At 41.8% G+C, this 27,651-nt stretch overlaps 2 protein-coding genes across 3 annotated transcripts in view; one reads left to right on the top strand and one right to left on the bottom strand.

Annotated features, from left to right (window-relative positions):
• The window catches only part of adcy5 (adenylate cyclase 5), a 25,191-nt gene extending 1,649 nt beyond the window's left edge, over positions 1–23,542 (top strand). Inside the window, exons 2-22 of one of the 2 annotated variants that reach the window (XM_088414800.1) lie at positions 263–992; positions 12,129–12,278; positions 12,401–12,522; positions 15,001–15,112; positions 15,287–15,414; positions 15,550–15,708; positions 15,896–16,037; positions 17,419–17,559; positions 17,875–17,897; positions 18,827–18,971; positions 19,045–19,142; positions 19,231–19,318; positions 19,381–19,497; positions 19,562–19,720; positions 20,063–20,238; positions 20,356–20,376; positions 20,448–20,580; positions 20,661–20,924; positions 21,733–21,937; positions 22,021–22,145; positions 22,652–23,542. In XM_088414800.1, coding sequence (XP_088270926.1) covers positions 263–992; positions 12,129–12,278; positions 12,401–12,522; positions 15,001–15,112; positions 15,287–15,414; positions 15,550–15,708; positions 15,896–16,037; positions 17,419–17,559; positions 17,875–17,897; positions 18,827–18,971; positions 19,045–19,142; positions 19,231–19,318; positions 19,381–19,497; positions 19,562–19,720; positions 20,063–20,238; positions 20,356–20,376; positions 20,448–20,580; positions 20,661–20,924; positions 21,733–21,937; positions 22,021–22,145; positions 22,652–22,783 — 3,370 coding nt within the window. In that variant the 3' untranslated portion in view covers positions 22,784–23,542. Of the gene's footprint in view, positions 1–145; positions 993–12,128; positions 12,279–12,400; positions 12,523–15,000; positions 15,113–15,286; positions 15,415–15,549; positions 15,709–15,895; positions 16,038–17,418; positions 17,560–17,874; positions 17,898–18,826; positions 18,972–19,044; positions 19,143–19,230; positions 19,319–19,380; positions 19,498–19,561; positions 19,721–20,062; positions 20,239–20,355; positions 20,377–20,447; positions 20,581–20,660; positions 20,925–21,732; positions 21,938–22,020; positions 22,146–22,651 lie in introns of both variants that reach the window. The other variant, XM_088414796.1, reaches the window with a different exon arrangement.
• On the bottom strand, positions 22,995–27,651 carry sec22a (SEC22 homolog A, vesicle trafficking protein). Its single transcript, XM_088414801.1, has 7 exons — positions 27,509–27,651; positions 26,612–26,822; positions 26,203–26,366; positions 25,157–25,336; positions 24,961–25,079; positions 24,826–24,891; positions 22,995–24,752 (listed from the first exon to the last, which is right to left on the bottom strand). The coding sequence occupies exons 2-7, from the start codon at positions 26,791–26,793 to the stop codon at positions 24,552–24,554; spliced, it is 912 nt and encodes a 303-aa protein (XP_088270927.1). The 5' UTR covers positions 26,794–26,822; positions 27,509–27,651; the 3' UTR covers positions 22,995–24,551.

The raw sequence follows: 27,651 nt of genomic DNA, 5'->3' as shown, positions 1-27,651 counted from the left end.
TGTATTTTAGCATGTTATTTTATGTTAACCTAAACTATATAGTTACATAGTAATTAACGACAATAATTTCCCTTTTTTTTCAAGTACTTCTGTGCAGTTATTCCAATATCTGCATTTACTGTCGTGTCTACCGTTTTCGCAACAGCGTCAGCCCACCTGGCGCCGGTGCCGGCGGACCCGGCCCGCGGGGCGGCGCCGAGCACCGGTCCGCTTGGGCCGAGTCCGAGCCCGTGGCCAACGGCTGCCCGTACTCTACCCACAGACTCAACAGCCGCCGGAGAGACGACGAGGACCCGCCGGATCGGCGCCGGGCCGGACCCCCCGGCCGCGTGGCCGCCACGGCGAGCCGGGTCAGCTTCCGCTCCCGCTCGGCGTGGCAGGACCGCGGCGACGAGGTCCGGGCCAAGTCGGTGGAGCTGGGCCTACCTCAGGACGGCGTCCCCCCGGCGCCCGAGGCCGGCTTCTCCCTGGCGCTGCTGTGGTCGGGCGTGGCGCACTTCTTCAGCTCCAAGAAGTTCCAGTCGGAGAACCTGGAGCGGCTGTACCAGCGCTACTTCTTTCGCCTCAACCAGAGCAGCCTGACCATGCTGATGGCGGTCCTGGTCCTGGTCTTCGGCGTCATGCTGCTCTTCCACTGCGCGGCGGGGAACGGGCCCAGCGTGGCCTACGTGGTGGTCTTCTCGGCCGCCATCCTGCTGACCTTGGGGCTGATGGCGGCGTGCAACCGGACGGCCTTCCGGCAGGACCACATGTGGGTGGTGTGCTACGCGCTGATCCTGCTGGTGCTGCTGGTGCAGGTGGTGGGCGTGCTGGTGGTGCGGCCCCGGGACGCCTCCGAGGGCATCTGGTGGACCGTCTTCTTCATCCACGTGTTCTACACGCTGCTGCCCGTCCGCATGCGAGCCGCCGTGCTGACTGGACTTCTGCTGTCCGCCGTGCACGTTGCCCTGTCCTGGATGCAAAACGTCATGGATCCTTTTCTGTGGAAACAGGTACGGCCGATACCACGAGGGAACCAAATCATAGTGTCATTACAGAGCAAGACGAATCCATGGCATCCGCGATTGCGTGTTATGATATGATAATAACATGAAAAATCATGCAAAATCCGACACTCGATCGCCGGTTGGGAATGTCCTCCGAGGGCGTCGAAAAGTCGGTGACGTGATTGTATAATCGTTCCACCTAGGGGGGAGGAGCGCAAGAAACCATTAAAAGCCCCAAATTAACGACAGTCGCGCGTATAGTATGTCGACTGCATATTTGTCATAGCGGCGCGAAGCAATGAAAATGGATGTTAACCTCATCGGAACGGAAATTTCCAGAGGCTTTTTTTGCAGCTCAGATGTTCCACATAAAATGCAAAGTCGGCTTGTTTTGGTAGCGCTCGGCCGTCTCGTTGCTTTGCTTCCACATGTGCTGTTAGCGCTGGAAATCGTGCACGTGCCACTTGAGGGCACGCGCATTCAAACGGTCACACGAAAAGCCGAACCTGTGCGGGGAAATCAAGTCTGATGCCTTGACTTGGATTTGCTTTCGCCGTCATGCTTGGAGGACATTTTATTGAAAATGTTCTTGTCTAGATAGCTGATAGAGTCATCGAGTGTTTTATGGAATTAATTACTGTAGATTGGGGCTCCCCTGTGGGATTTGTTGTTAAGTGATGGTTTTTGAAGTTGCCTCAAAATGGCCGACTTCCTGTTGTCTCCTTGAGACTTTTTGTTATGTCGTGTTGTGATGGACATGACTAACCGATTTGATGTCGATTGGTGAAACTGAATTTCTTTATTCTAACTTTCCAATAGAGTACAAGCTATGGACAATGCTAAATATGGCTTTTCAGGCCAAAATGGCCGACCGTGTTCAGTCTCAGACATGGATCCTTGAGACATGATCTCTTTCAGCGTTATCAGAATATTTAGCTGTCTCACTCATCTTTCAAGCCCGACAAAATATTGTGTGCTATGTTTATGTAAACATGGGTGGTATCATATGAAAGATAGATTTCCATTTTTTACTTAGAATTACAAGTAGGTAATATATGTGTTGTATGTATGAAAACACTGCCATCCGATGGTCACAGTTATCACTACAGTGCTCAATTGGCTTCATTTTATTAGATAAGCTCTACTCAAGGGTGTCAGCTACCCTCCATAAAAAAATGTATTAATACTGAAGACACGTCATTCCGTGTCATTTCATCAAATTCCTCCCACCTGACACATTTACAATGTTCTGTAGAAATTCAATTGTTGCAAACAAAAATCCAAAATATTAGGTCTGTTCTGTCTATATCTTTACATTCTTTAAGCCAGCTAAGTTATGAATAGCTATTTTCTTTTGCACAAGCTCTTTAAATGTTTACCTTAAAACTGATTTTAAATAAATGAAAAAAAAAGGGATTTTATTTTTTTACTGTATTGGCCAGCCCTTAAATTCGTGAAATGACACAAAATGCCCCATACGCTACATTTGCAGCGTACTGTAATTCATAATCCAATGGACATCTGTTGTAAATCTGCACATTATGACGGAGCAGCAGGTCAATTAAGAGCCTGTTACCAGTGGACCGTTGCCAACCAGGACCGTTTATGTTCCCTCCGCTGGGAATCTAAAGGGGGGTTTGTGAGGGGGGGGTTTGATCTCATGGGAAAAACAGGGGCAACAAAAACAGCCCCCCTTGAGAGACAAAAAGCAAGGCATCCCTTTAGTTTTTAGTTAGCCTAGCGCAGGGGCGTCCAAACGTTTTCCTCTGAGGGCCACTCCCAGAAAAATCAAACAAAGCAGGGGCCACTTTTAATTATTTTTTACATTACAGTTATTTGTTTCGTAACAACTAGAGACAGAAAGTTGTATAAGTATTGATTTTGAGTTTTCACTGCTAGCTTACTCACCCCCATGGGGTTAGCATATCCACTAGTAAATGCAATCAGGCATGTTACTGTTGTGTCGCAGCAGTAGTGTAAAAATCTGAGTGTGTTGGTGTTATGTGGAAAATATGTTGTTGCTGCTCTTATTTCTAAACATGAAGGCATGTTTATTTTTGCGTTGAAGGCATAATGTTACTCTAACCAGGCATTTTCAAGGTAAATAAAAAACAAAAACGTAAAAAAAAAAGAAAAAAAATCTGTTCTGTGTAAATATCTGCAGCTTATAGTCCAGAGAAAAATTAATTTTCTGTTTTCTTTTTCTGTAGTTTAGTTGTAAATTGCTCGTTCACACTTTTACATATTTAGAAAGGCCCAGCAAAATACTGCAATACATTATTGAGTAGCAAATGAAATTTTGATTCACGTCGCGGGGCGTTTAACAATACACGGCGGGCGACAAATGGCCCCTTGGGCCACAGTTTGGACATCTGGCCTAGTCTAATTAAAAATGTGCAACAATTTGTTGTTTGAAAATAAGAATGTCGTAATTTCATAGTGTGGACATATTTTGAAGATAACTTCACAACCCGGGAATTTTCTTTCCTCGATAAATATCCGATTAGTTATGATAATCTTGAGGAAGGGAAATAAAAAAAAATGTACAGTAGTGGCAGTTTTTCCAGCAACTATCATGTGACCGACCCTGGAATTCTCCATCATCCGGAATAACTTTCCGATCAAATTTTAAACGCTGTCACGTTGCTGTGTCAAAACAAACTTGCGCTTCAGACAACTTCCGAGACGCTTCGGATTTTACGTAAGCCCTCGGGCGCTGAAATGCTAACAACAACAATGCTAGCCGGGGACCAATAAACGCTTGCAGCTTTCCCACCGTTTCGAGACACCACAACGCAAACACGCACCCGCACATACACACCACCGACGGGTAAAACATTCAAATAGTTCAAAGAGGATGTGAAAAATGTGGAATGGAATTCAAATCTGAGACCAATGGTCATTTTTGTCAGAAGCAAAATCCTTCAAAGGAAACGTGCACAAACAATCAAATTTTTTTTGTATTTTCAAATCTTTTCGAGCAAGTCGTAAAGCATCATCCGCGTCATAAAGTTATCTGAGAAAATACCAAGTCGTGTAATCAAAAGAAATGATTCTGACATGTTTTTACGTCATAATGTTGATGCTTTAGTATTCCTGTAACTCTCGGGAAATTTTCACATGAAGAAAACCCACTGAATTATTCAGCGTTTGTTCTTTAATTACTTTTAAGTCTCACAGGAGTGACAGGGAAAGCTGTTTTGAACCCCGAGAGGATGCATGGAAGTCCAAATATGGTCTTTTCTGAGTTCGCATTGCTCGCTCACACACACACACACACACACACACACACACACACACACACACACACACACACACACACACACACACACACACACACTCCATGCTTTTGTAGCTTAGCAACACATTCCCTTTTTGTTTAAAAAAAAAATCCCCATCAAACTTCAGTGCTGTGAGTGCTTACCTCAGAGTGTCTTTTTCTTTATGTTTTTATGTTGTAGGTTAGAACTATCTATTGTGACTTTACAGTAGAATATTATCTTATATTTTCAAATAATAGTAATTTTAAAGTGTATTGTGAGTCTTGTTAGTTAGGCTAATGACAAATGAGCTCCTGGTTGTTCTTTAGACACGTTTGAATGTGTCATTGTATTTCTCTTCCTTGTTCAATGCTTTCAGCCGTGTCGAGACTTTGCGGAGGTCTTTCACTCTTGCTGCGCAGTTACAATCTGTCCTGCTAATACTGGCGTAAGCTGTTGAATAACAGTCAGTTGGGCAGATGTGGATCATGTTTAAAATCAGCAGTGTCTCTTATAGCCACGGGAAAGGCACAATGTCAGGCTTTGACGTCACACTGGGGCACATGTCTCTTGATGGCTTCTCTTTAGTCCAATTATCTTATTAGCTTAACTCATGCATTCAAACTAGCATTAGCAAGAATGCTAGGTAGTTGCTAAAAGAGCCTTGGTTTTGTTGAACTTTTCTGTTCACTGGCTGTTTGCCTGCCACTAAATAATTAGCCATGATGCTAACATAACAAATGGTTAGTTATGTTGCTAATGTAGCGTTGAGGATTTTTTTTTTTTTTTTTTTTTTATAAATTGCAGCTTCAAAGAAGAAACAAATAGTTTGCTGTGTTTTCAGTTTTGAGTTGTCAACTAGGTTGCCAACACGTGTGATTAACCACGAAGCTTACATGTGCGTATTTTGCTAAACAGTCAATGGTTTTTAGTGTTTTTGCTAACAGCAAAAGAATTAAAAAAGACATTTGGTCATGTTGAAACCATGTACTGTTAGCCAAAATGCTAAACTAGCAAGGATTTCTGTATATGTATGTATGTTAGCCATCTCGCTAACAGGTGTGAGTTGTCAACCATGTTGCTGACACACATGCTTAACCATGAAGCTTTTTTTTTTCTTACCTGAAATTTAAAAGTAAACCGGGAGTTCATTTTAGTGACATGGTAGCGCAAAGCGTTTTGTTAAAAGGCATCACAGTACATGTGGAGTAAAACCGGCGGGCTCCATTTTGTACCATAATGCAGACTATATTGGCAATCAGCTGACTTGATTTACTATAGCGACTACTATACATGGGTGATAAACTCTCCTTTGTGGAAGCTGCAGCTGAGTGAGTGGCCTTGATTTTGAGTCCGCATGAAAGGATCCCTGCATAAGGTGCGCAAAGCGGTGGGCATTTTGCCCGCCTCCAATTACTCTCAAACATGGAACGACGCCATTTGGAGCGCGTTATGGTGTCAATTGATATTTGGTTGTGGCTTGGAGATTCAACACTCAAAGCCAGTTACAATTAGCAACACGCTATTCGGTAAACATGTCTGTCAACGTTTAAACGCAGAACTACTTCTCAAGAATCGATATTAGCGTCAATTTCAAAAAGGTTTGCAGAATACATGCCAAACAAGACAAAAGCATTGATAAACCAGAGGAAGTGTAAACAGTCTAAATAGGTCCAGCTGAGTGCTAGAGTCAAAAGTCAAAAGCAATGTTTAGAATAAAGTCATTCGAGTTTTTTGTGCTAATTTATATTTCTACATTCAAATGAATAAATCGCTTGCACATAGTTGAGCAAAGCATTCTGGGATGTGCAAGGAAGTGACGACATTCAAGTAAAGTGACAATCTCACTCTGAGTGGTTTGGAAAGGCAAGATAAAGTAAATAAAGCAGAACAAAACCTTGCTTTTTACTTGTAGTGTATGTGACAAGAGTTCAAATGTGTATTTTGTTTTATGCAACTCCTTCTGTAAATGATTTTCGAAATATGATGTGTATGCCACCTAAGCATGATGTGCATGCCTCCTAGTGGGAGCAATTGCTTATTTCAGTCTTTAGTATTTGAGTGGTTTGGATTGATGAAACTTTCTTGGGCAAGATTTTATTTTATTTTGGGGGAAATTTTGGTAACGTAAAGTGATGACCAAAGTGCCATTAACAATTGGCTTACGGACTGACAAACTGATGATTACAGTCAGTGGGTAAACTTCCAAAAAAAAAAAAAACTATGGACTGATGATGACGGAAGGGTGTCCACGTACCAACGAGAGTATAAATGACGAACCCGCAAAAAAACCCACCTCTGTGGAAAACCTTGACACGATTAAACATTTGCTTATCGGCTACTAGTTAATTAGCTAATAGCTAGCGAAATGTTACCCAAACCACCTGCTAATTTTGCAAAATGAGATGCCTAGGTATTTTGAGACGTTTTGAAAATTCTAGACATACGTATAAGTATACGCCAATAGAATAGGACCACTAATATATATATATATATATATATATATATATATATATATATATTTCACACTTGGGTGGATTTGGTCGAAAGTTTAGCTGAAAAATAAACCGCCACCCCTTCACCGTCCTGGACATGGCTTCTTGGTTTTTCATCCTTCTCTGGTTCCCATGTAAATTTTGCGTTTTCACCAAGTGCTCCCCATATAGAACATGCAAACTGTCAGTGACGATGAGTTTATATTACAATACGTTTTCTTTCCCACAGAGTAGGTGTACATTTCTGACAAAAACTGATCAATTATCTACAAAATGACGTCAGAAAGCGAGCGCTAATGGATCAGAGCTGCCAAGGTCCTCGGAGAGGACGGAACAGCCTGCCGAATGTCGACATGATTAAAGGACGCTTAAGTGCTCGGGGTCGTCGCTGCTCAAACACGGTGTGACCCGGTGTTGTGAATCACCACCAAGCGCGCCGATAATGCTCCTTTAGGGAAAATAAACGGTACGTGTGGGCCGAAAAGGACGGAAAAGGATAGAGAGACCTCGTGTCAGGTTAAAAATATTAGTTTAATGATGAGTCAGCAAATTTGGTTGCCAATGGCTCAATTCCTGTGTTTTTGTTGTTGGTCTACTCATGATAGTCGTGTCTACCAAAATTCATGTTGCCAAGTGAAAATGAGTTTGTGGGCTGTTTAACAAAAGAGCTTGTGAAATAGCCAAAAAATGTCAATGTCTCTTTGGGTATGGCTTCCTGAGAATTTTTTGTGGGTCTTCTTGTGATAGTCATGTCTACCAAATGTCATGTTGCAAGGTAAAATTGATTTTGTTAGCTGTTTTCTGAGAAATTGGAACACCCTGTGAAATAGGAATATTTGAACCCCTCTGTAAAATAGTTCAAAAAAGTTTTTTTTTGTGGGTCTACTCATGATAGTCAATTAGTCATGTTTACCAAATTTCATGTTGCCGAGTGAAAATGAGTTTGTGAGTTTTAAACTTTAGACCCTTTCAAACTTCATTTGTATTTGTCCACAAAAAAGAATTAATCCAGTGTCCTCTTTTGATCATCTGTTATCAAAAAGATATAACTTAATTACTGTCCTAATAAATATTTTTCCACAAAACAAAATAATTCATATGAAGTGTCAGACCTGTTCTAAAAAATAAATGAATAAATAAATACATATTTGCCACAGAAAAAATATTAACCATAAAACATCCTGTTTTGGGATTACAGTAGAAATTTCTTCACAAAAACAAATTACTGACTTAATAATTAATAAATATTTGTCCCAAAAGTGTCAGACCTGTTCTCAAAATAATAATTATAAATAAATATTTGCCCACAGAAAAATACTAAACTTAAAAGTAATCATAGTAGAGATGCGTTCACAAAAATAAATCATTAACGTGACAGGTAACGAGAGGTGGCCCCTGGGTCGAACCATTCTAGTATGGGGGAACATCTGGCTTTTTAAAAAAATGAAATTGAATAACCTACTAAACATAAAATATTTTATGAACTTATATTTCCCTTAAACAATTCATTCAAGAATCATTTTTAAAGGATTTTTGCATGTTTTACGTACAATCTCGTAGCCCCTGAAGTTCCTTCAAGTACCCCCATTTGAGAACCACTCTTTTAGAGCGATGCGAACAGTGTAATTAATTATTATGACTGTACATAATAAGTTAGTGTTGATAGAGCTATTTAGTGGCTGTGAAGGCATTCATTCTTCTGCTTGGGTGTGAAAGGGGCTTAAAAAACAAGCATGTGAGCAGCGTATTTGATCCTCTTGTGTTCACAATGAGGCTGAACACCTCTCAACATGCGGCACCGTTAGCGCATGACCTGCATTACCTCCTGCAGGGCCACAATGTGCCTACTGTGCAGCTATTGATCCAAACCGTGAACCATCCCCCCCACCCACCACCGAAGACAAAGTCACAAATTAATGTCGCATCTCCTGAGTGCTAACAAACATTTCTTTTATTGATGTTTATTTTGAGTCTGAGTGTAATTTTAAATTCTCAAAAAAAGCTGGAAGCAAGCAGTCTTCCTGCAGGAAATGTTTGAAACGCCGCTTTGTTCCGCATCCATACTGTGTACTTGTAAACGTTATCATGTGCTTTTATCTCTACTAAGCGATCATAAATTTAAAATGGTGGCTTTATATGATTGAAAAATTTCAGTTAACATTTACTAGTGGGATACATTGTGTAGAAAATCTGTTGGAATATAGATTTTAAAAAAAATAATTTGTAGAGTTGGTGTCCAAACTATGGCCCAGGGGCCATTTGTGGTCCACTATCCACATTTTAGTGGCCCACAGGATAGACTAAAAATACATTTTGACATGGCATTGCAATTTAAAAATGTAATAGAATCGTTTGATCGGAGGCAGCGTTACACACAGACAATGTGTAATTTCTTGCTTAACTAGTTGAGCGTTACATTTTTTGAAGTTATTTTTGAAGTAATTTTTCCGTACACGGCTCCCAGAGGAAAAAGTTTAGACGCCTGCTTTACTGAGATGGTCTTATTTCAAGGTATCGGTACCCGCAATAGCCGCCATCGGCCGCTCTCTCTTGGGGTAGTTTTATGATCAACAACTAGAAACTACAAATTACAACGTGAGCTCATTCAGTGCCATGGATGAGAATTCTTGTCTTTTGAAATAGTAAAAACAAATGTAGAGTAAAATTCTGGTCAAATACGTTTGTTTTACTTTTTTTTTGGGAGAAGAGCTGATACCCTTGACTAATGCTTACCTAATATAAGCCAATTGAGCATTGTAGTGCTAACTGTGACCATTGGATGGCAGTGTTTCCACAAGACAGATATTACCTACATCAATTCGAACTGAGGAATGGACTTCAATCTTTAAAATTCAAAGTTTACACAATATTATGTTGGCCTTGAAATGTGGCGTTCGAGAGGTTTCCTTTTCAAATAACGCTTGGCACTGAAAGAGTTAAAAAAAAACCCACGACTAAAGAAATTTAAAGGAAAACAACAGTTTCATTTTTTTTAAATGATCAGTTGCTTTATGTGTGTGTGTGTGTGTGTGGTATCGGACATCCTTAATATACTGTATAGTATGTACTGTATTTTAAAAACTGGCCATCTTTTTTTTTTTTTTTTGTCCTAAAACCGGTCAGAACGAAGTCACGATTGCCAGTTGTGGTCCTAAAACGTTATCCGTCCTCATCGGCCACTCCAAGAGATACATGGTTTTAACGATCACGTCTATTTGTTCGAGCGGAATCAAACATTCCCTCTTTCTCGTCCCCGGGGGAACGGCAGTCATGTTGTTCCAAGTCTCGAGGAGGAGGAAAAGCCCGTGCTTTCCAAATAAGGGCGTTGTGGATATTAATAGAATAAGAGCCTGCATTTGTGTTGACCTGTTGACAAGAAGAAGTCTTTATCTGATGCATGCTCCGTTGCTGGGGCAACGGCGAGGCAGGGGGAGGAGGGACCGTCGCAGGAAGCTCTGGTTTTGTCTTTGTTGAAGCAGCGTTTCCACCAGGAACAGGCCTGACAGTGCAACTGGCTGGAGTGGCACGCTTCTGTTGTTTTGATGAGGAAATGTCACTGCCATATGGGGACCTGATGTTGCGCTTTTGTTCGGGAAAAATATTGACTTCTGTCCTGTTTTGTTGTCTAATGAAAATCTTTTTTGGAGGGGGTAAAATATTATCTTTCCTTGCCAATATTTTTTTTTGATCATGGCGGTACTTCAAGGCTGATTTAATTCAATTCTTTTTAAGGTCATAAGATGAGAAGAGTACATTTTCTTTTCAGATTAAGAGCAAATTAATTGGAACACGGAGGACTTTATTGTCAAATTGTCCTAGAGACACATAGGCAAATGTTTTTTTGTTGGCGAAGTTTCTCATGAATGCATTTTGTCTTTCGTAACACAATTTTCCGGCAAACAAGCTAGAAATACTGAAAAGTATATTCAAGAATTTATCTTCTGGAGTTGCTGAATATTTTATGCACGGCACTCTATTTTAAGGATAGGAAGGATTCATCTTGATCTCATGACTTTGCATCACAAAAGTCTGGCAATTGAACAGGGGTGTGCAGACTTTTAATATTCACTGCATAACATTTTGGGGACATAGTATAACATTGAATAGGGGTGTGCAGACTTTTTATACACTATATCATTGTGAGCTGAGGTGTGCAGATTTTTTACATGAAATCGCCTTTTTGTGATGACAAAAAAATATTTATCTTTAGGTAGGTGTTGTAATTATAGTACCGTAATTATAGTGACAATATACCGTGTTTTATATAGCATATTTGTTCCGAAATACAACCACTACAGTTTTTGAGCAAGGTTAAAAGTTGTTGTTTTTGTGTTGCTCGAATTGAAGAGGGGTCAAGTGGAAGACTTGAGTGAGCATTTTGGCGTGTTTGGTTTGTGGCGCACACTGAAGGACAAACGTCTTTCTTCTTCTGTGCCGTTTCAAGTAGACAACGCAGGAATGTCCTCCACGTCATTGATTATCGATACATTCTTATGTGCTGAGCAGAGTCGATGTGAAAGGACCTTTTGTGTGCCAGTTTCAGTTAGATAAACACGCGCAATTAGCAAATGAGACTTTCAGCTTGACTTTCAGCATATTTTTTGTCGATAAATGATATGATTTCATATCATGTCCATTGATAGGAACGGGATGATTCAAGATTGTTTTTGGTTTGAAACAGTGTTAATACCATTTCCTGGCTAAGAGCCAATCAGCGTGAGATTGTCACCTTACGTTGGTTACTTGAACGCCATCAAATCCCATGCATCCCAGAATGCTTCGCTTGCTATGTGCAAGCGATTTATTCATTCACATCACATTTAATAAGCGAAATAAGATAACAATTCTTAATACTTAATTCAACATATAGCTTCAGACTTTAGGCCTTGCGTGCATTATGCATTTAGTTCATGAAACCATGACTCATCAATGAGGACAATCTGTTGCTCAGAACAATACAATAAAGACATTTGGCCCCTAAATAGTAGCTTCATACTCATGTTCTGAAGCTGAGTTATTCCTGGGTACATTTATGCATGCTTGCTGTGTGTTAAGACTGTATATACTTTTGTGCTCCCAAGTATATGGTAGTTTACTCTCAAAAATGTGCAAGATTGAACTGGGTGATAAACCATTTTCAATCGTGTCAGGTGACGCAGGTGGTGACGGTTACGACGACGATTAAAGTGATGAACCAAATCTTCTGTTCAGTCTGTCTTAGTCTATCGTTTAAAAAATAATAATAATTATTCGGCGGGCAGTCCATCCGTATCGAGGAACTTCCCACCTCAGGTTATTACAATTTAATATGGCTGTTAGGTCGTTATTTTTTTGGGCAGAATTTTTCTCCCAAGATGTTGGATGATGTTTGTGTTTGTGCACCGCAGCTGGTGTCCAACATGCTGATCTTCTCGTGCACCAATATCGTGGGCGTGTGCACACATTACCCGGCGGAGGGCTCTCAAAGGCAAGCCTTCCGAGAGACGCGGGAATGCATCCAAGCTCGCCTTCACTCGCAGCGGGAGAACCAGCAGCAGGTGAAAGACATTCCGCAATGATTTGGGGATTATTGTGCACGGGGCGCCGTCATTCCCCCTCGCTTTGTACGCAAGGTCATCACGGCCGGAAATGTTATTTTATTTATTTTTTTTACCTGCAGGAACGTCTGCTGCTGTCTGTGCTACCCCGCCACGTTGCCATGGAGATGAAAGCGGACATCAACGCCAAACAGGAGGACATGATGTTTCACAAAATCTACATACAGAAGCACGACAACGTTAGGTACATGATGAGATGATGAGAATAAAATCTAAGCATTTTCACGATTTCCATTCCATAGAAATTGAATGATTTAACTTTATTTACGAACAAATAACAACAAATGCTGAGTATCATGTACATGTAACATTTTAAGGCCATAAAAAAACGACTGATAATTGATAACTAAAACGCCTGATGATGATGATGGGTTAAAATAAAAAAACTAATTTTAATCTTAGCAAAAAACGAACCTTATGATGATGGCTAAAATCCAAACATGACATTATGCGATGGCAACACTTCCCTGTTAAGTTTATTTGCAACATCAGCAATAAAATCCCACCCATAGGTCAAACGCATTTGTATGTAAGGCACTTTGATGCACTTTTTTTCAGTTTTGGACTAACCTGTAACCTGTATAAAGGCTGTAAAAAATAGTTAACAGCTATTGAAAGTTGATTCATGTTGCTTTTTTCTTTTTTTTTTACAGTTAAAAAGGATATAGTTTTAGGTACACTTAAACAACTTTTACAGATAATAATCATATTTGGAGTCTGAGTGGCAAAAGTTTTCTCTTTTTTTTTTCATTTTAGACTAAACTGTAACCTGTATGAACGCTGTAAAAAGTGGTGAACAGTTGTTAAAAGTTGATTTATGTTGCTTTTTTTTCTTTTGATAGTATTAAAAAGAACACAATTGTAGGTATACTTTTATATACAATTTTTCGAGGTATTTATAGTCAGTGCGGAAAAGGGGGTGGGGCAGATTTTCGCTTTCCCGGGGGTGTCTTTGCAAAATATAACTGAGAAGCACTGAAATTAAGACGAAAAAATCCATCTGCTTTCTTCCATCTCGGGGCATTTTGCCACTTGCCGTCGACTGAAAATGACATCATGATCAAAATCAAAATGACATCACAATCGCTCAGGGCTCAGCAAATAACCAATCATGGCTTAGCATATGAATGTCACATAACCACACACGGAAAATAGATGAGCCGTGATTGGTCGCACCTCTGAGCAAAATGGCAAAATATTGGTTCATTTTGCCGACGATATTAATTAAAGAAAAAGTATTCATAGTAATGACAGTTTGCTACCTGGTGCTGGAATTTGTAACTTCATTGCCAACAAGCCACAGAACAAGTTGTCAACATTGGCAAAGTCTCGAGGGCCTCGGCTAATCGGTTGTGACAGCGCTGGTCGGGGGTAACTTGACTAATTGGCAGCAACAGGAAACTGAGTGACACCTCCTGCTGGCTAACAACAGTTAGCACATTAGCAATAGCCTGTTAGCGCACGGCCTCGTCGGAGGGGGCGTTTTGAACGTTGACGTTGTGCAGGCCCGTAGCGAGGGAGCAGGAGAGAGAGGGGTAGAAAAGTTCACGTGGAGGTCATTAGCTCATGAAAAAAAAATCACACGAGGCAGCCAGTGAAAACAATCATGGCTGCCGTGGGATACAAATACGTGGCAACGTAGGCTAAAAAAAAAAAAGCAAAAGCGAATTGTTTCAAAACCATTTGGATGCTACACTGCTATGTTTTGAGGGAGACTAGCCAAGTACACCTCAGTTAATCCGAGGGCCACAAGGAATTTTCAAATGCCGGATAACACTATTTGTGAAATTAATTTAAATTACATAAATTACATTTGGGATGGGCAGATGAGGCTGCAATAAAAAAAAATTGTGATGGGTAAAAAATGGCTTGAGGCACAACTTTGATATCATTTCAATGGAAAAAAATAAGACACTAATAGTCCCATTGCCTACAAAAGTATTAGCAGTTTGTTTTAAGTCTATAAAATTGTGCTAGCTGTCATTTTAAAGTTTGAAGTTTTCAATATTTTGCTAACATACAGTACGTAACATTATATTAACATTAGCATCGGAATGAATGTAACTATTTGTGCTATCGTTTTAAAGTGGTAGTATAATGATACAATTATTTTGCTGCCTAAATAAGAGTTTGAATATAATTTTAAGCATGGTGCGCAATTCTAGTTTTAGTAAATAAATAAATGTAGATTAAAAACATCTACAGCGTGTAAAATAACGTACTTTTATACTTAACTGTGAATGCTGTTTTACATATCTATGCGTTTCTACGCCAATCTGTTTCTGCAAGTGTATGAATGCGGTTGTACACATAGTCCCTGGAGGCGGTGCAGTCATGTGCCATTCATGAGATTAGCCTGACTTTTATTTCGAGTTTGTGTCTTGAGGACATTTGTAAATTTAGCACAATAGCTCGCTGTTTGTGTTTGCCACCATGATTTAGTCAACATCTGCTGTTTCAGTACAGCGCAACAAATCCCCATTCATTTTGGAAGATTTACAACAATCCAAGCATGTAAATTAGCGCATATTTTAAAAGCGTCTTTGTTTTTGTTGAATTGCTAAATTTGACACTTTTCAGCATACAGGTCATTTGGAAATAATCAAAAATGTCTGGCTCATCCTTATGCGTTTTTTTTTGTTTGTTTTTTTCCTGGGTGTAGCATCTTGTTTGCGGATATCGAAGGATTCACGATGCTGGCGTCCCAGTGTACGGCTCAGGAGCTTGTCATGACGCTTAACGAACTCTTTGCTCGCTTTGACAAGTTGGCGGCGGTAAGGACACACGCTTTGGCCAGCTGTGCAATTTTGTGATGGACTATCAAGGGGTGAAATGACAGAAAAAGGCAACGTTTTCCAAATATTGCCCTTGATATGGGACATCTTCTTTTCCCAAGCAGTGCAACAAATATAAATGTAGTGACAAAAAAATAACTTGTACGTCCTTAGGAGAATCACTGCCTCCGCATCAAGATCCTCGGCGACTGCTACTACTGTGTGTCGGGACTTCCCGAGGCCCGCGCTGACCACGCCCACTGCTGCGTGGAGATGGGCCTGGACATGATCGAAGCCATCTCGTAAGACCACCGCGTTCGCTCACAACGCTCAGTTAATGTCGTCATTTTTGTTCAATCGGAAAGCACCGATTTCAGCACGATGCTGTTTTCATCCACTAGGGGGTGCGCTCATGCGCTCCTGTGTATTTTTTTCAGGCTGGTCCGGGAGGTGACGGGAGTCAACGTGAATATGCGAGTGGGCATCCACAGCGGGCGTGTCCACTGTGGCGTTTTGGGACTGAGGAAATGGCAGTTTGACGTCTGGTCTAACGACGTCACGCTGGCCAATCAGATGGAGGCTGGCGGGAAAGCTGGGTAAGCAAAATAGCTTACAGGACTGATTGATGGGTTTATGCGACCTTAAAGGGACAATGTGTAGATTTTAATGCCACCTAGTGGTGAACTGAGAATGTAACGCCAAGTTTTTCTCCTTCGGGTGTCCGTAGCAGATTTTTTAGCACTTTTTGTTTGTCTACAAGGAACATTTGAATTGTCACCTCAGGCGTATCCACATCACCAAGGCCACGCTCAACTATTTGAACGGCGACTACGATGTGGAAGCGGGAGCAGGAGGTGAGAGGAACGCTTACCTGAAAAGGAACAGCATCGAGACCTTCCTCATTGTGGGATGTAGCCAGAAGAGGGTAAATAATCATATCTCATTCATGTATGTCCGCTGTTGTGTCCATTTTGTCCCAGCAAGACAGCAGTTAACACATTCACCTAAAGACATCAACAGAAAGACAAGAATGTCCTTTACTGAGCACACTAGGACTTGGTGGGGAGACGGTCTATCCATATCCAACCTAATATTTGTGTCCAATGTTGTGCTCATTTTGTCCCAGCAAAACGGCAAAATGAAATGCATCCCTCCCAAACACAAGACATCAATGGAAAGCCCAGGACGTCCTCTACTGAGGACACTAGGATTTAGAAGGGTACCCCACTCCAATATGTCAAAGCATATAGATATAGTCCAAAAACAGATGTCCACAACGGTGGACTAATTAATAGCATGCGTCTCAGGAGAACATTATTGTCTCTAACAATGTTCAATAAATCAAACAACTATGAAGCGGCTAAAGCAGTGGCCCGTAGCAGACACAAAAAAAAAAAAAAAACATGTTGACATGCTATTTAAAAAGTATTGAAAAGTTTTGACTGAATGCAGCATTACAAGTGTGTCGGGCAAAAAAAAATATATATATATATAATTTTTGCCTCATCACCTTTAACAGAAATGAACCATTTTAAAATGTATTTATTTTTTTAATGTATTTATTATTTTGTATTACTTTGTTTATTTCCTTTCATCGTATAGACAATGTGTAATTGCTTGGTTGATTTTGGGCATATTTAATAAGTTAGTTTAAAAAAAATTGCAGTGGATCTTTAGTTTCTCTATTTTTTAACCTAGCCCCCCTCCCCAATTTTTTTTTTTGCAAGGCTAAAAAAAAAAAAAGTTGTTTATCTTTTGCGGGGTGATAGAAAACAAAACAAAAACAATTCAATTCCAACAGTAAACACAAGAGCTAGCAAACACCCAAGAATGATTGCAGTTGTTATCATTTGATTATAAGCATTTTAGCCTGCGCAAATCATTTAATTTAGATGCCAAGATTGCTTTCCTTGTCAACACACCACATTTGCAATTGGATGCTGAGAACTTTCTCCAAAAGTTACAAGTGTGAAAGATCATCTGATAAGCATCCGTCATTGGCGTCATCGCTTGAATCGTGTGACTCCACTAAAGAGCGTAACCTTCGGCTACATCTTCTAATATTTAATACGGAGAACAAAGACGTTCTGTGATCCTCGTCCGTGTGTTTATCAACGCAGCCTCTGTTTTGAAATACGAGCAAATAATTATTAAAAGGCTGAAATCACAAGATTTGGACCATTTCCTGTAAAACGACGGCTCTAAACGATGACTCGATTCTTAAAATCGGTGTTGTTGGTGACGCCACTCCAATATACACATTGCGTTGTTCCTAAGTGTTTTTTTTTTCTTTCTGCGTGTGTCAGAAAGAGGAGAAGGCCGTGATCGCCAAGATGAATTGTCATAGGACGAATTCGGTGAGTCACAACAGCAGCCACTGGACGGACAGACCTTTCTACAACCACCTGGCCAACAACAACCAGATCTCCAAGGAGATGAAAAGGATGGTAAGGCACACGTGTATAATTCAAGCAAACGAAACAAATGGTCTTCCTCAAGCTTCTCTCCTGAACAAAAACAACATAATTGACCTCGTTAAATTGCCTAATTGATCAGCACCGCTACCATGACAACAGTCTACTTGAGGCAGGCTGTTTTTGCATGCGATTAGGCTTTCATCGATTGGACGCGGACAAAGTTCTCACACACGCGCGCTACTACGACTTTCATTGTCTTTTTCGTCTTTTCCCGTCTCATGTCCTTTCTATTGCCATTTTCACTGAATCGTCAAACTGATATTGACTCTTTCTTTTGTCTCACAGGGCTTTGAAGACCCCAAGGACAAGTGAGTTTTCAAAGTATTTCCACGTAAACGTTCGCAATAGTTGCGACACGTGTTCTTTGGAAGTGTTCTCTCCCCGCTGGCTGCTGGGGGAGTTCCCTCGAATTTTCACTTAGCTCGCCGTCGCTATTTCCAGTCGTCTTGTTGCCATGGAAACCCTCCACGTGCCCATGCGAGACGCCTACACCGGCTAGTAATAAAGCTCGCGGCTTCAAAGTGGCCGCCAGGGGGGCGGCAAGCACGTTTGCCTTAACTGTCATGCAAGTGTGAAGAAATAACAAAACAATTAAGCGTAGCTGTCATGTAGTTAGTATTAAAATAAAGAAGTGTTTTTAGCTCGTGATGCCTTCAAGTGCAGTCATTCAAAGAGATGTCTCGATCTCGATTGAATATGTTCAGGTGCAACGTGACGCATTCAAGTACAGTCATTAGAAGAGAAACTCTCCTAGTTGATACATTCATGTGAGATTGTGTAAAAAAACAAACAATGTTTCGTCGATGTGTTCAGGTGGCGTCGTGAAATACTGCGCAGTAATACCGGATAGGATGCGTTCAGGCGCAATCATAAAATAGACATTTTCTGGAGGTGATGCATTCGCATAGTCATAAAAGACTTTTTCTGAACGTGATGTGTTTAAGTTTCGTCACAAAAATGAACATTCTCTGGAAGAGATGCATTCAGGAGCACTTGTGAAAAAGATGTTCCGTGGATTAGATGTGTTCATGTGTGCTTGTAAAACAGAAGTTCTCTGGATGAAATTCAATGTGCAAAACAAAAAAAACATTATGTATGATGCATTCAGCAGCAGTTATTGTGAGTTTGTTCTCGAAGTGATATGTTCAGGTATAGTTGGAAAAAAAAAAGATTCATAGTATACCACACATTCTTCAATGGAGCATCTCCGTTGTTGTTTTTCTGCTTGGTTGTTCAGACACGCGCAGGAGCACATGAATCCCGAGGACGAGGTGGACGAGTTCCTGGGTCGGGCCATCGACGCCCGCAGCATCGACCGCCTCAGGTCGGAACACGTCAGGAAGTTCCTGCTCACGTTTCGGGAGGCCGACCTGGAGAACAAGGTCTTCGCGTCGGCTCTTCTTCATGACGCCGACGGTCAGAAGTTAATTATGAATATCGCTGTCTTCGATGCAGTACTCCAGACAGGTGGACTCCCGCTTCGGGGCCTACGTGGGGTGCGCCTCCCTGGTCTTCCTCTTCATCTGCTGCATACACTTCGTTATTGTGCCTCCGTGAGTCACTGGCAACATTTCTTCCGGATACATTTTTGATCATTTTATCAATGATGAGATTTTGGAATAATAAGCGTACGGATTGCAGTTCCGGCTTGATGCGAGGCTTCTTCACGTGCTGCCTGGTCCTTCTGTTGACGTTGATGTTTCTGTCAAGCGTGTACTGCTGCTATGGGGTGAGTTGATTATTTGATCCGAAAGCGTGAAAAAACAGGAATAACCCGGGCGGTGCCTTCAGGTCTTCCCGGCGGCCCTGCAGGCCTTTTCCAGGAGGATCGTCCAATCGCGGCTCAACAGCACCTTGGTGGGCGTGGCCAGCATCCTGGCGGTCTTCCTGTCGGCCTTCGTTAACATCGTGAGTGGCCCGAGCTTTTGGTTTGTTTGGGCCCCGGTCCATCTTTTGGATCCCGTTCCCTCAGTTTAGCTGCAGCGGGCGGGACATTCGCGGCTGCATAGGGGCGGAGCTTAATATCAGCCGGGACGAGGTGGACGCCTGCCATGCGCGTTTACTCAACTACAGCTTGGACTCTCTGACGGGACCCTGCGGGGACCAAGCGCCCTTCTGTGGATTCCCCGAGGTACGGCAGGAAGTACAACTAATTCATCGACACGTTATCAAATTAATCGGCAACTACTTTAGTAATCGAAAAACCATTGAAAGCTATTGTTTCACGTCGGACTTTCAGATTTCAGCCTATCGGCACTATTATTACGATTATGTTTTGGCTTGATCGCGGCTTTTACTTTGGAAAATGATGACTGCACCTCTGTAGCATCGCTAAAACTTTTGAAACAATACCAAATGATGCATTGTTGTTCTGAACTTTTCTTAGATATGCCTCCTACAGGTATGTGATCAAAATCCAGACGCGTTCACTGGAAGTGGTAAAATGGGTTCTCCAACTGTTTGTGTGTCTCAGTACTTTTCCTGGTGCGTGGTGCTGAGCCTGCTGGCGTGCTCGGTATTCCTGCAGGCTCACAGCCTGGGCAAGCTTGTGCTCATGCTAGCCATGGAGCTGCTCTACCTTCTGGTTGTGGAGCTGCCGCGGGCTGCGCTCCTTGACAACCGCGACCTCCTCGCCGTGGCCAACGCAGCGTGAGTTCTTTTCAAACTCCTTTTTACCAAGTATATATATAAGTATATATAAATATATAAATATTCCGAACAGCTTCTATGTATAACGTGTTTGTTTGAACCTTTCTTGTCTTTTAGCGAGCACGTGAATGGAACCAGGTAAGAGCAACATGTCAGCCATCTTTTACAGAGACAAACTCTAAAATTAGTTCCGTGTACCTATCGAATAGCTGTGTGGTGGAGTCCAAGGTGCCTCTAAAGATCATGACGCCGGTGGTCATCACAGTCTTCGTGCTGGCGCTCTACCTTCACGCCCAGCAAGTGGAGTCCACGGCCAGACTCGACTTCCTCTGGAAGCTGCAGGTCAGCTTGCCCGAAACCAAATGCGAAACCTTCAAAGGCAGTCGAACAAAAGTACCATAATTCCGTGTTTTTTGTTTCAGGCGACAGAGGAGAAAGAGGAGATGGAGGAGCTGCAGGCGTATAACCGCCGGCTGCTGCACAACATCCTGCCCAAGGACGTGGCGGCGCACTTTCTGCAACGCGAGCGGCGCAACGACGAGCTCTACTACCAGTCGTGCGAGTGCGTGGCCGTCATGTTCGCCTCCATCAGCAACTTCTCAGAGTTCTACGTGGAGCTGGAGGGCAACAACGAGGGCGTCGAGTGCCTCCGGCTCCTCAACGAGATCATCGCTGACTTTGACGAGGTGACCCTGACAAAGGCTAGCCCATGTGACAGATTTTTTGTTTTGTTACAACTGTACAAAACGCCACAGTACTTTGATATATTCAGCTACAGTTGTAAAAAAGAGAGAGAAAAAAAAAACTTAAGTCCGACGGTATTCTTCGTTGTCCTCTTATCTCAAGTATTTGTAGAATTATACTGCCCCCTAGTGGCTATGGCGTGCACACCAGAAGGCGGGCACACAGTAATGTTCATTTCAGTGCTACTCAAATATTTTTGTGCCAGAAAAGATTTTGTGCCGCCTCACTCACCTTGGGGACTATAAATTTTCGTTGAAATTACATCCTTTTTAAAGAAAATAAGAAATATAAATCAACTTTGAACATGTTAACATTACTTTTTACAGGTATTAACTCAAATCGTTTAAGTTTATAATTATAAATATTCTCAATAAATAATACATGTAAATAGACTTGGAATACAAGCACAAAAGCAGCAAAATCTAAACATTTTACACACAGATTTTTTTTCTGAATCAGATTGTGATTCAGCAAATAAAACGTTGACTGCAATTTAAAAAGTTACTAACGCTTTGACACTTTGACAATGAGCGCCACTGCACCACCTGGTGCTGTGGATGCGCAACTACACTTCACATGGCAACAGCAAAGCCTGTTCCCCCGTGTAATACATGTCCCCGCTGGCATGGCATGGCGCCACCCACACACTATTTGAGGAGAACTGATTTAACTGTTTTCTAATTTGAAATATCTAATCCTAACAATTTTAAGACAAGGTCAAGAAAAACATATTTGTCAACGTGCCGGCAGATTATCAGCGAGGAGAACTTCCGTCAGCTGGAAAAGATCAAGACCATCGGCTCGACGTACATGGCGGCGTCGGGCCTGAACGCCTGCACGTATGATAAGACGGGCCGCTCGCACATCCGCGCGCTGGCCGACTACGCCATGCGCCTGATGGAGCAGATGAAGCACATCAACGAGCACTCATTCAACAACTTCAAGATGAAGATCGGTGAGTATCGGCAGGCGTCGATGTTCTTTGGTGGAACGCAAAGGGTCATTTTTTTGTTTGTTTTTTTTGGGGGGGCGTGTCAGGTCTAAACATGGGCCCCGTGGTGGCCGGTGTGATCGGAGCCAGAAAGCCGCAGTACGACATTTGGGGCAACACCGTCAACGTGGCGAGCCGCATGGACAGCACCGGCGTGCCCGAGAAGATACAGGTGCAAAACGCCATTACCAGAGGAGATCAAAGTAGAATAGTAATAATTAATAAAGCTTGTGCAGATAAAATGACATTCATTGCCATTTTTAAAATATGTCAAATAAAATGATTCTCAAGGGCCAAGGTTAAATTAAAAAGTTTGAGTGCGTGCAAAATAGCCAATTTTAAGACAAACAAAAATATTAGTTTCAGAGAAAATGTTTTCCCTTGTTCTTAATAGCTCACAGTTCAGAACTCCAGTATTTATGTTTGCGCTTAAATACATGGCTTCTTTCAAACTTGTCTTCATACATTCTTGCGCAATCTGTCTTTTAAAACTGAACGCACCACTGAAATCTTCCAACATTTTTTTTTCTTCACTCGAATCATTTCATGTTCAAGGATGTTTAAGACTGCACGACGAACGTTTTATCTTTACTTTTCAAACCTTTGTTTATGAAATGATTTTTTGACTGCATAATGCCAATGTTTTTCAAGGGTTTCCGATTGGTCTGTTGTTCTCAGGTGACGGCCGACCTGTACCAGGTACTGAGCTCCTACAATTACTCGCTGGAGTACCGAGGTGTGGTGACGGTGAAGGGCAAAGGCGAAATGATGACCTACTTCCTCAACAGCGGGCCCTCCCACAACAGTTAATGCACTTTTTTTCCTCCCCCTGGACCTTGAAGGGGCCACACGGGAAGAGGTCCAGCTCGACTTATACAAAGTCTAAGGCCTGCCCACCCCCTGAAACGCAAGGACAGAGACAAGTTATTGAGACCAAAGATGCCAATCATAGCTTGTCGACATTTCGGACGAGCTAAAGTACGACGTCTTCTGTGCTCCTGAACGCATCGTGAGCAGCCACTTCCTGTTTCTGTTCCCGTTTATTATTTCCACTTGGGAGCAAAAAAAAAAAAAGATAAAGATGTCAGCAACAGAGGTTTTCTAACTTCGACATTTTCTATTTTGACTTTGAAATGCCAAATTCTATATTTTGTACAAAAATATAATACATATTTATCATGTATTTAGATGAACATAACACTAGCAATGTGACAGGTCAACAAACAGATGGCGCACGCCCGCATGATGGCACGACCCACTGAATGTCTAATTGAGGCCTTTTAACTTCATCAACTACATCAACTTACACTAAAAGTATTCATCAGTACAGCTGGTTCTGTTGCATTATGTTTTGAATACAACTTGGTGACCCAACGTTGATTTTTACATCATTTCAACTGGTTATTTTGGGAGTATTTTTCATACAGAGCAGAACTAGTAATAATCAGGGAAATTCACCAGTCCGGATGCTATTAATGTGACTTTGTATGACACAGATTATAAATGAGATGTTTTATTGTTCTTTTCCTGAATGGCTGACGAAAGTAATAAATGAGCATAGTCTCTTTAGGACTGTTCCCCCTTTCTCCACAAGGTGGCAAAAGATCCCTACTGTACAATTGCTTCCAAAGGCGTGATATGCATTTTTAACCTCCACAAACAAAACTTGTTAAACTAACTCACTTTTTTTCTGTCATCGAACACAAACCACTGAAACCAATTCTTCAACTACACTCCCCAGCCACAACATTAGGTACACCGGAATCTCAAAGTGCCCGTTATGTCTGATATTAAATGAACAATGTTGATAAAAGGCTTTTGTGAGCTTGTATTGGATGCTCGGCTTTAATTCCACCCCACAACGCTAACATTTGCAATTTATACGTATGTGCGCGTCCATAAATAAATAAAAATAAGCAATAAGTGTTAGACAGCATTGCATAGCTAGAAAAAAAATACTGCCATTTCAGATTCTCAAATCAAGTTCATATTTTAAGCCATTTTTGGTTAAGGAAAATCTCGCCAGAGTTCAATGTTGGTGCGTCACCTTCAGGGTCATCCTGTATTTTAGTCACCAGCATTGTGTTCACATCATAGTTGTGTTCAGGGTTGTGGGGATAGTCACTCTTGGGTTGTGTTCAGGTGTCATTAGTTGTCCTTGTAGTCACACGTGTCGCATTTAGGGCAGTCAGATTGGAGTCAAGTGGTCAGGGTTATTAGATGCTCTTGGCAGAGCTCTTGTGGTGCATCAGATGGCACTCCTGAGTTGTTCAAGGTGACACGTCATGCTCGAGTTGTGTTCAGTGTTGTCAGACATCATCGCTCTTGCATTGCGGTCAGATGCTGGCATTGCAGCGAGGTGAGTTCATGTTCATCAAAATGGGGTTGCATTCGTTTTTGGAGAAAAAAAAAAAAGTTTGCATTGGGTGTTCGTGTTCAAGATGTTCCCGTGTTGAAAAAAAAAGAAAAAATATTTACGTGGACAAAAAAAAAAAAGTTTCTATGTTGTGTTAATGTTCGACAAGATGTATGCAATCAAAGCAGTCGGATGCCGTCACCTGTTGCATTCAGGATCTGCTCAAACGTTGTAGTCGGGCGCCTTGCCCAGGGGCTTCCTGAGATGCGTGTGCAGTGTCATGCAGGCGGCGACGGCCACGTGGAACAGGATCTGCCACAAGTTCCTGAGCTGGAACAGGTACATGTTGCATACGCACACCAGACCAAAGGCCAGGAACGACTTCACGTTCCTCCACACAGAGAAGTAGGCAAACAGGAAGCACTGAGACACAAGGGAACCTTGACATTAGTGTGTTAGCACATTAGCAAGTTAGCATTTTAGCGTGCGAGCCAACCTGGTAGAGACAGGCGGCGGTGCCCAGAAAGAAGGCGATGACATAACTCAAGTCCTCGTCCTCGTTCTGCAGGGACAAGACGGGGCGCGATGCCGCAAGTTGCATAGCAAGACAGGAAGAGGAGTTTAATCTGACCTGAAGGACACTCTCAATGGCATGGACGCCTCGCAGCAGGTTGAGTCCGCTGCACAGCACGCTGAGGACGCAAGACACAGCGCCAGGTAGCGTCAAGGGCTCCAAAGTCTGCGTAGGAGCTGGAGGACAACAACAATAAAGACACTCAAAAGTACATCCATGCTAAATGGGTTTTCCTGACTGGTACGCATCGTACCAATGCCCTTGTATTTAGCGGAAGAGCGTGAGGAGAAGCAGTTGATGGCGTGAAGGTCGTCAAGGGTCAGCTGGTAGGGAGGACGTAGCTTGATCTCCGTCTGCATGTCGGCCATGTTGATCTTGGTGGAGAGCGAGCGGGGGCTGTTGTAGCGCTGCTTCGTCCTTTGGATCACCACGTCTGAATGCGGACGCACGAAGTGATAGACACACACCAATCCGAACGCGGTTATTAAACACACCGCAATAGTTACACAAGACAGTCACACTACGTAGACTCGGTTTTGTTTCCCCAAGTATCAGCAAATCCTAATTAAGTTTTCAATGGCACTTAAACCAAATTTAATGACCACGTCCTATTGCATGGACACACATTGGCACACAAGTGGACAGTACCGAGTACCGATACCTGGTCTTCATTCAAGGTATTGGTACACATGATGGCAGTCAGTTTTAGGATCATTAACTAGAAATTTATGGGGAAAATGAGTAGGTCTTTCTTTAAATGAATCCGTCATTGTGTATTGGGGGGAAATTTTGTATATCAAAAGTAGCAGTAGCATCGGTACTTGGTTTCAATAAGAATTCAAGGGTTTAGTACGCATATTGGTAATGGTCTGAAAAAAAGTGGTATCAAATATCACTTGTACATACATTCATACAAACACACACTAAGTCAAGATTTACATGACTTCTAGTTTGTCTATTTTAACCATTTGCAAATTAAGCATCCATTTTATATATTATCTAAATGTACAATGAATTTATAAACTTAAAAAAACTTGGACGAATATGTTTCTCTAATACAAATGTCGAGGCATATTTTTACAGTAATGCATGGCCATTTGAAGTAAAAAAGTTAACTCTACAGTTAAAAGGAAAAGGAAAACATTGTGTTGAGATATTCTGCTAAATTCTGACTGAACACAAAATATCTCCTTGCCCCTAGTGGCTCTAGAAGTAATTACGCGGACAGAAAAAAACGCACCTTGCCCATTCTCAACATAGACACATAAGAAAAAAGATTACTGACAAGTAGTCCATTACCAAATTCAATAAAGGAGTACGGCCTGATGGCGGCTCCGACGCGTTTGCTGTCATAGGTGACGATAAATTCCTTCTGGAGTTCATCCAAGAAGCAGAAGGCTAGCACACTTGGGTAACTCGACACACACACCATCATGTAACACACACCCAGAGCACTTGTGAAGCTGCAGACACATACATACACAAAATTAAAACACATCCAAAGTAGCACTTCAATAAAACAGGAACTAAATGTGTTCCTATTTTTTTTTTTAAATACACCTGACAAGCATAAAAAGCTTGCGCTTATTACACCAGCAAAAATACACTCCATTAGTGACAAACACTTAACAACACAATTTCGACCGTTCGTACATTCAAGTGGGCATTTCGGTGTAATCCTGTAAACCTCAAAAGTTAGGGGACGTACTTGACGTTGTAGGGTCCACTCTTGAAGGTGCATCTGTCGGGGAATTGAGAGAGCTTCTTTGAGAGGGCCTTCATGTGCTTCCTGGTCTCGTGCAGGTCTCGGTCCTGCTCGTAGTCAGTGGACGCTGACAACGGGAGGCCGTCAGCCACACGCACCACCGAGGCAAACAGTACGCTTGACATCTCAGCGGGATAATCCAGAAATGTGTGTCCTGTCCCCCCAAAAAAAACACAACAAAACAGTAAGGAATACTTTCAGAGAGAAGCAATATTGTCACAGTTTATAATTATTCGACAAAACGTTTTAATTTACAATAGGATCCAGCAAGTCCACAACCCCATTAGGATTACTCGATTTTTCACCCTCCATACTTAGTAGTAAATTTCTTTCTTTTCTGTCAGGTAAATTTGCCTGGTGAGAAAAACAAAGTCAAAAATGTTCCAGTGACGTCAAATCACAACCATGGACAGTTCCACTTACGAATGATACCACGCGCGTTTGAATATGAATAATTCAAACTTTTTCATGAGCATTTGAGAAAAGAAAAAAATATATTACTACAAATTTTGCAGCCATGTCAAGTCTCGAGATACGTACAAAATCACATAACATCGTAACATATGGTGTTGTTAGCATATTACGTTCCATTTTGCGGCGTTTAACAAAATAACGGAGACTCATGTAAAAAATTAGTCTTAAGTTACGACAGGTGAAACGTTAAAAAATATTTTTAATGAACTTAATAGACTCTGCTACCTTAGACACTTAAGGAATTACTCGGTGCAGCATCAACGCTTCCGTGTGGCTAACGTTAACATGCTAAGGAAATGCTAAGGAATTGGAAGTTTGCTACGTGGATAAACTATCTTAAATACGACTTTGTTTTGTTTTGTGTACCTGAATAGATGAAGTAGCATCGCGGGGATGCTTGAGGCGTCTGAAGTGTGTCAATGTACGGTAAAGTGACACATTATTGTTGATTAAAACAAGTGAAACCGTTGCTGACGAATCTGGTTTGACTGGCGCTACGATAACGTGGC

This window comes from Hippichthys cyanospilos, chromosome 5, assembly GCF_059441005.1.
Source record: "Hippichthys cyanospilos isolate Australia breed blue-spotted pipefish chromosome 5, RoL_Hcya_1.0, whole genome shotgun sequence".
Lineage (NCBI taxonomy): Eukaryota > Metazoa > Chordata > Actinopteri > Syngnathiformes > Syngnathidae > Hippichthys > Hippichthys cyanospilos.
The sequence above is the reverse complement of the archived record's forward strand: the minus strand, read 5'-3'. Positions and strand labels throughout refer to the sequence as shown.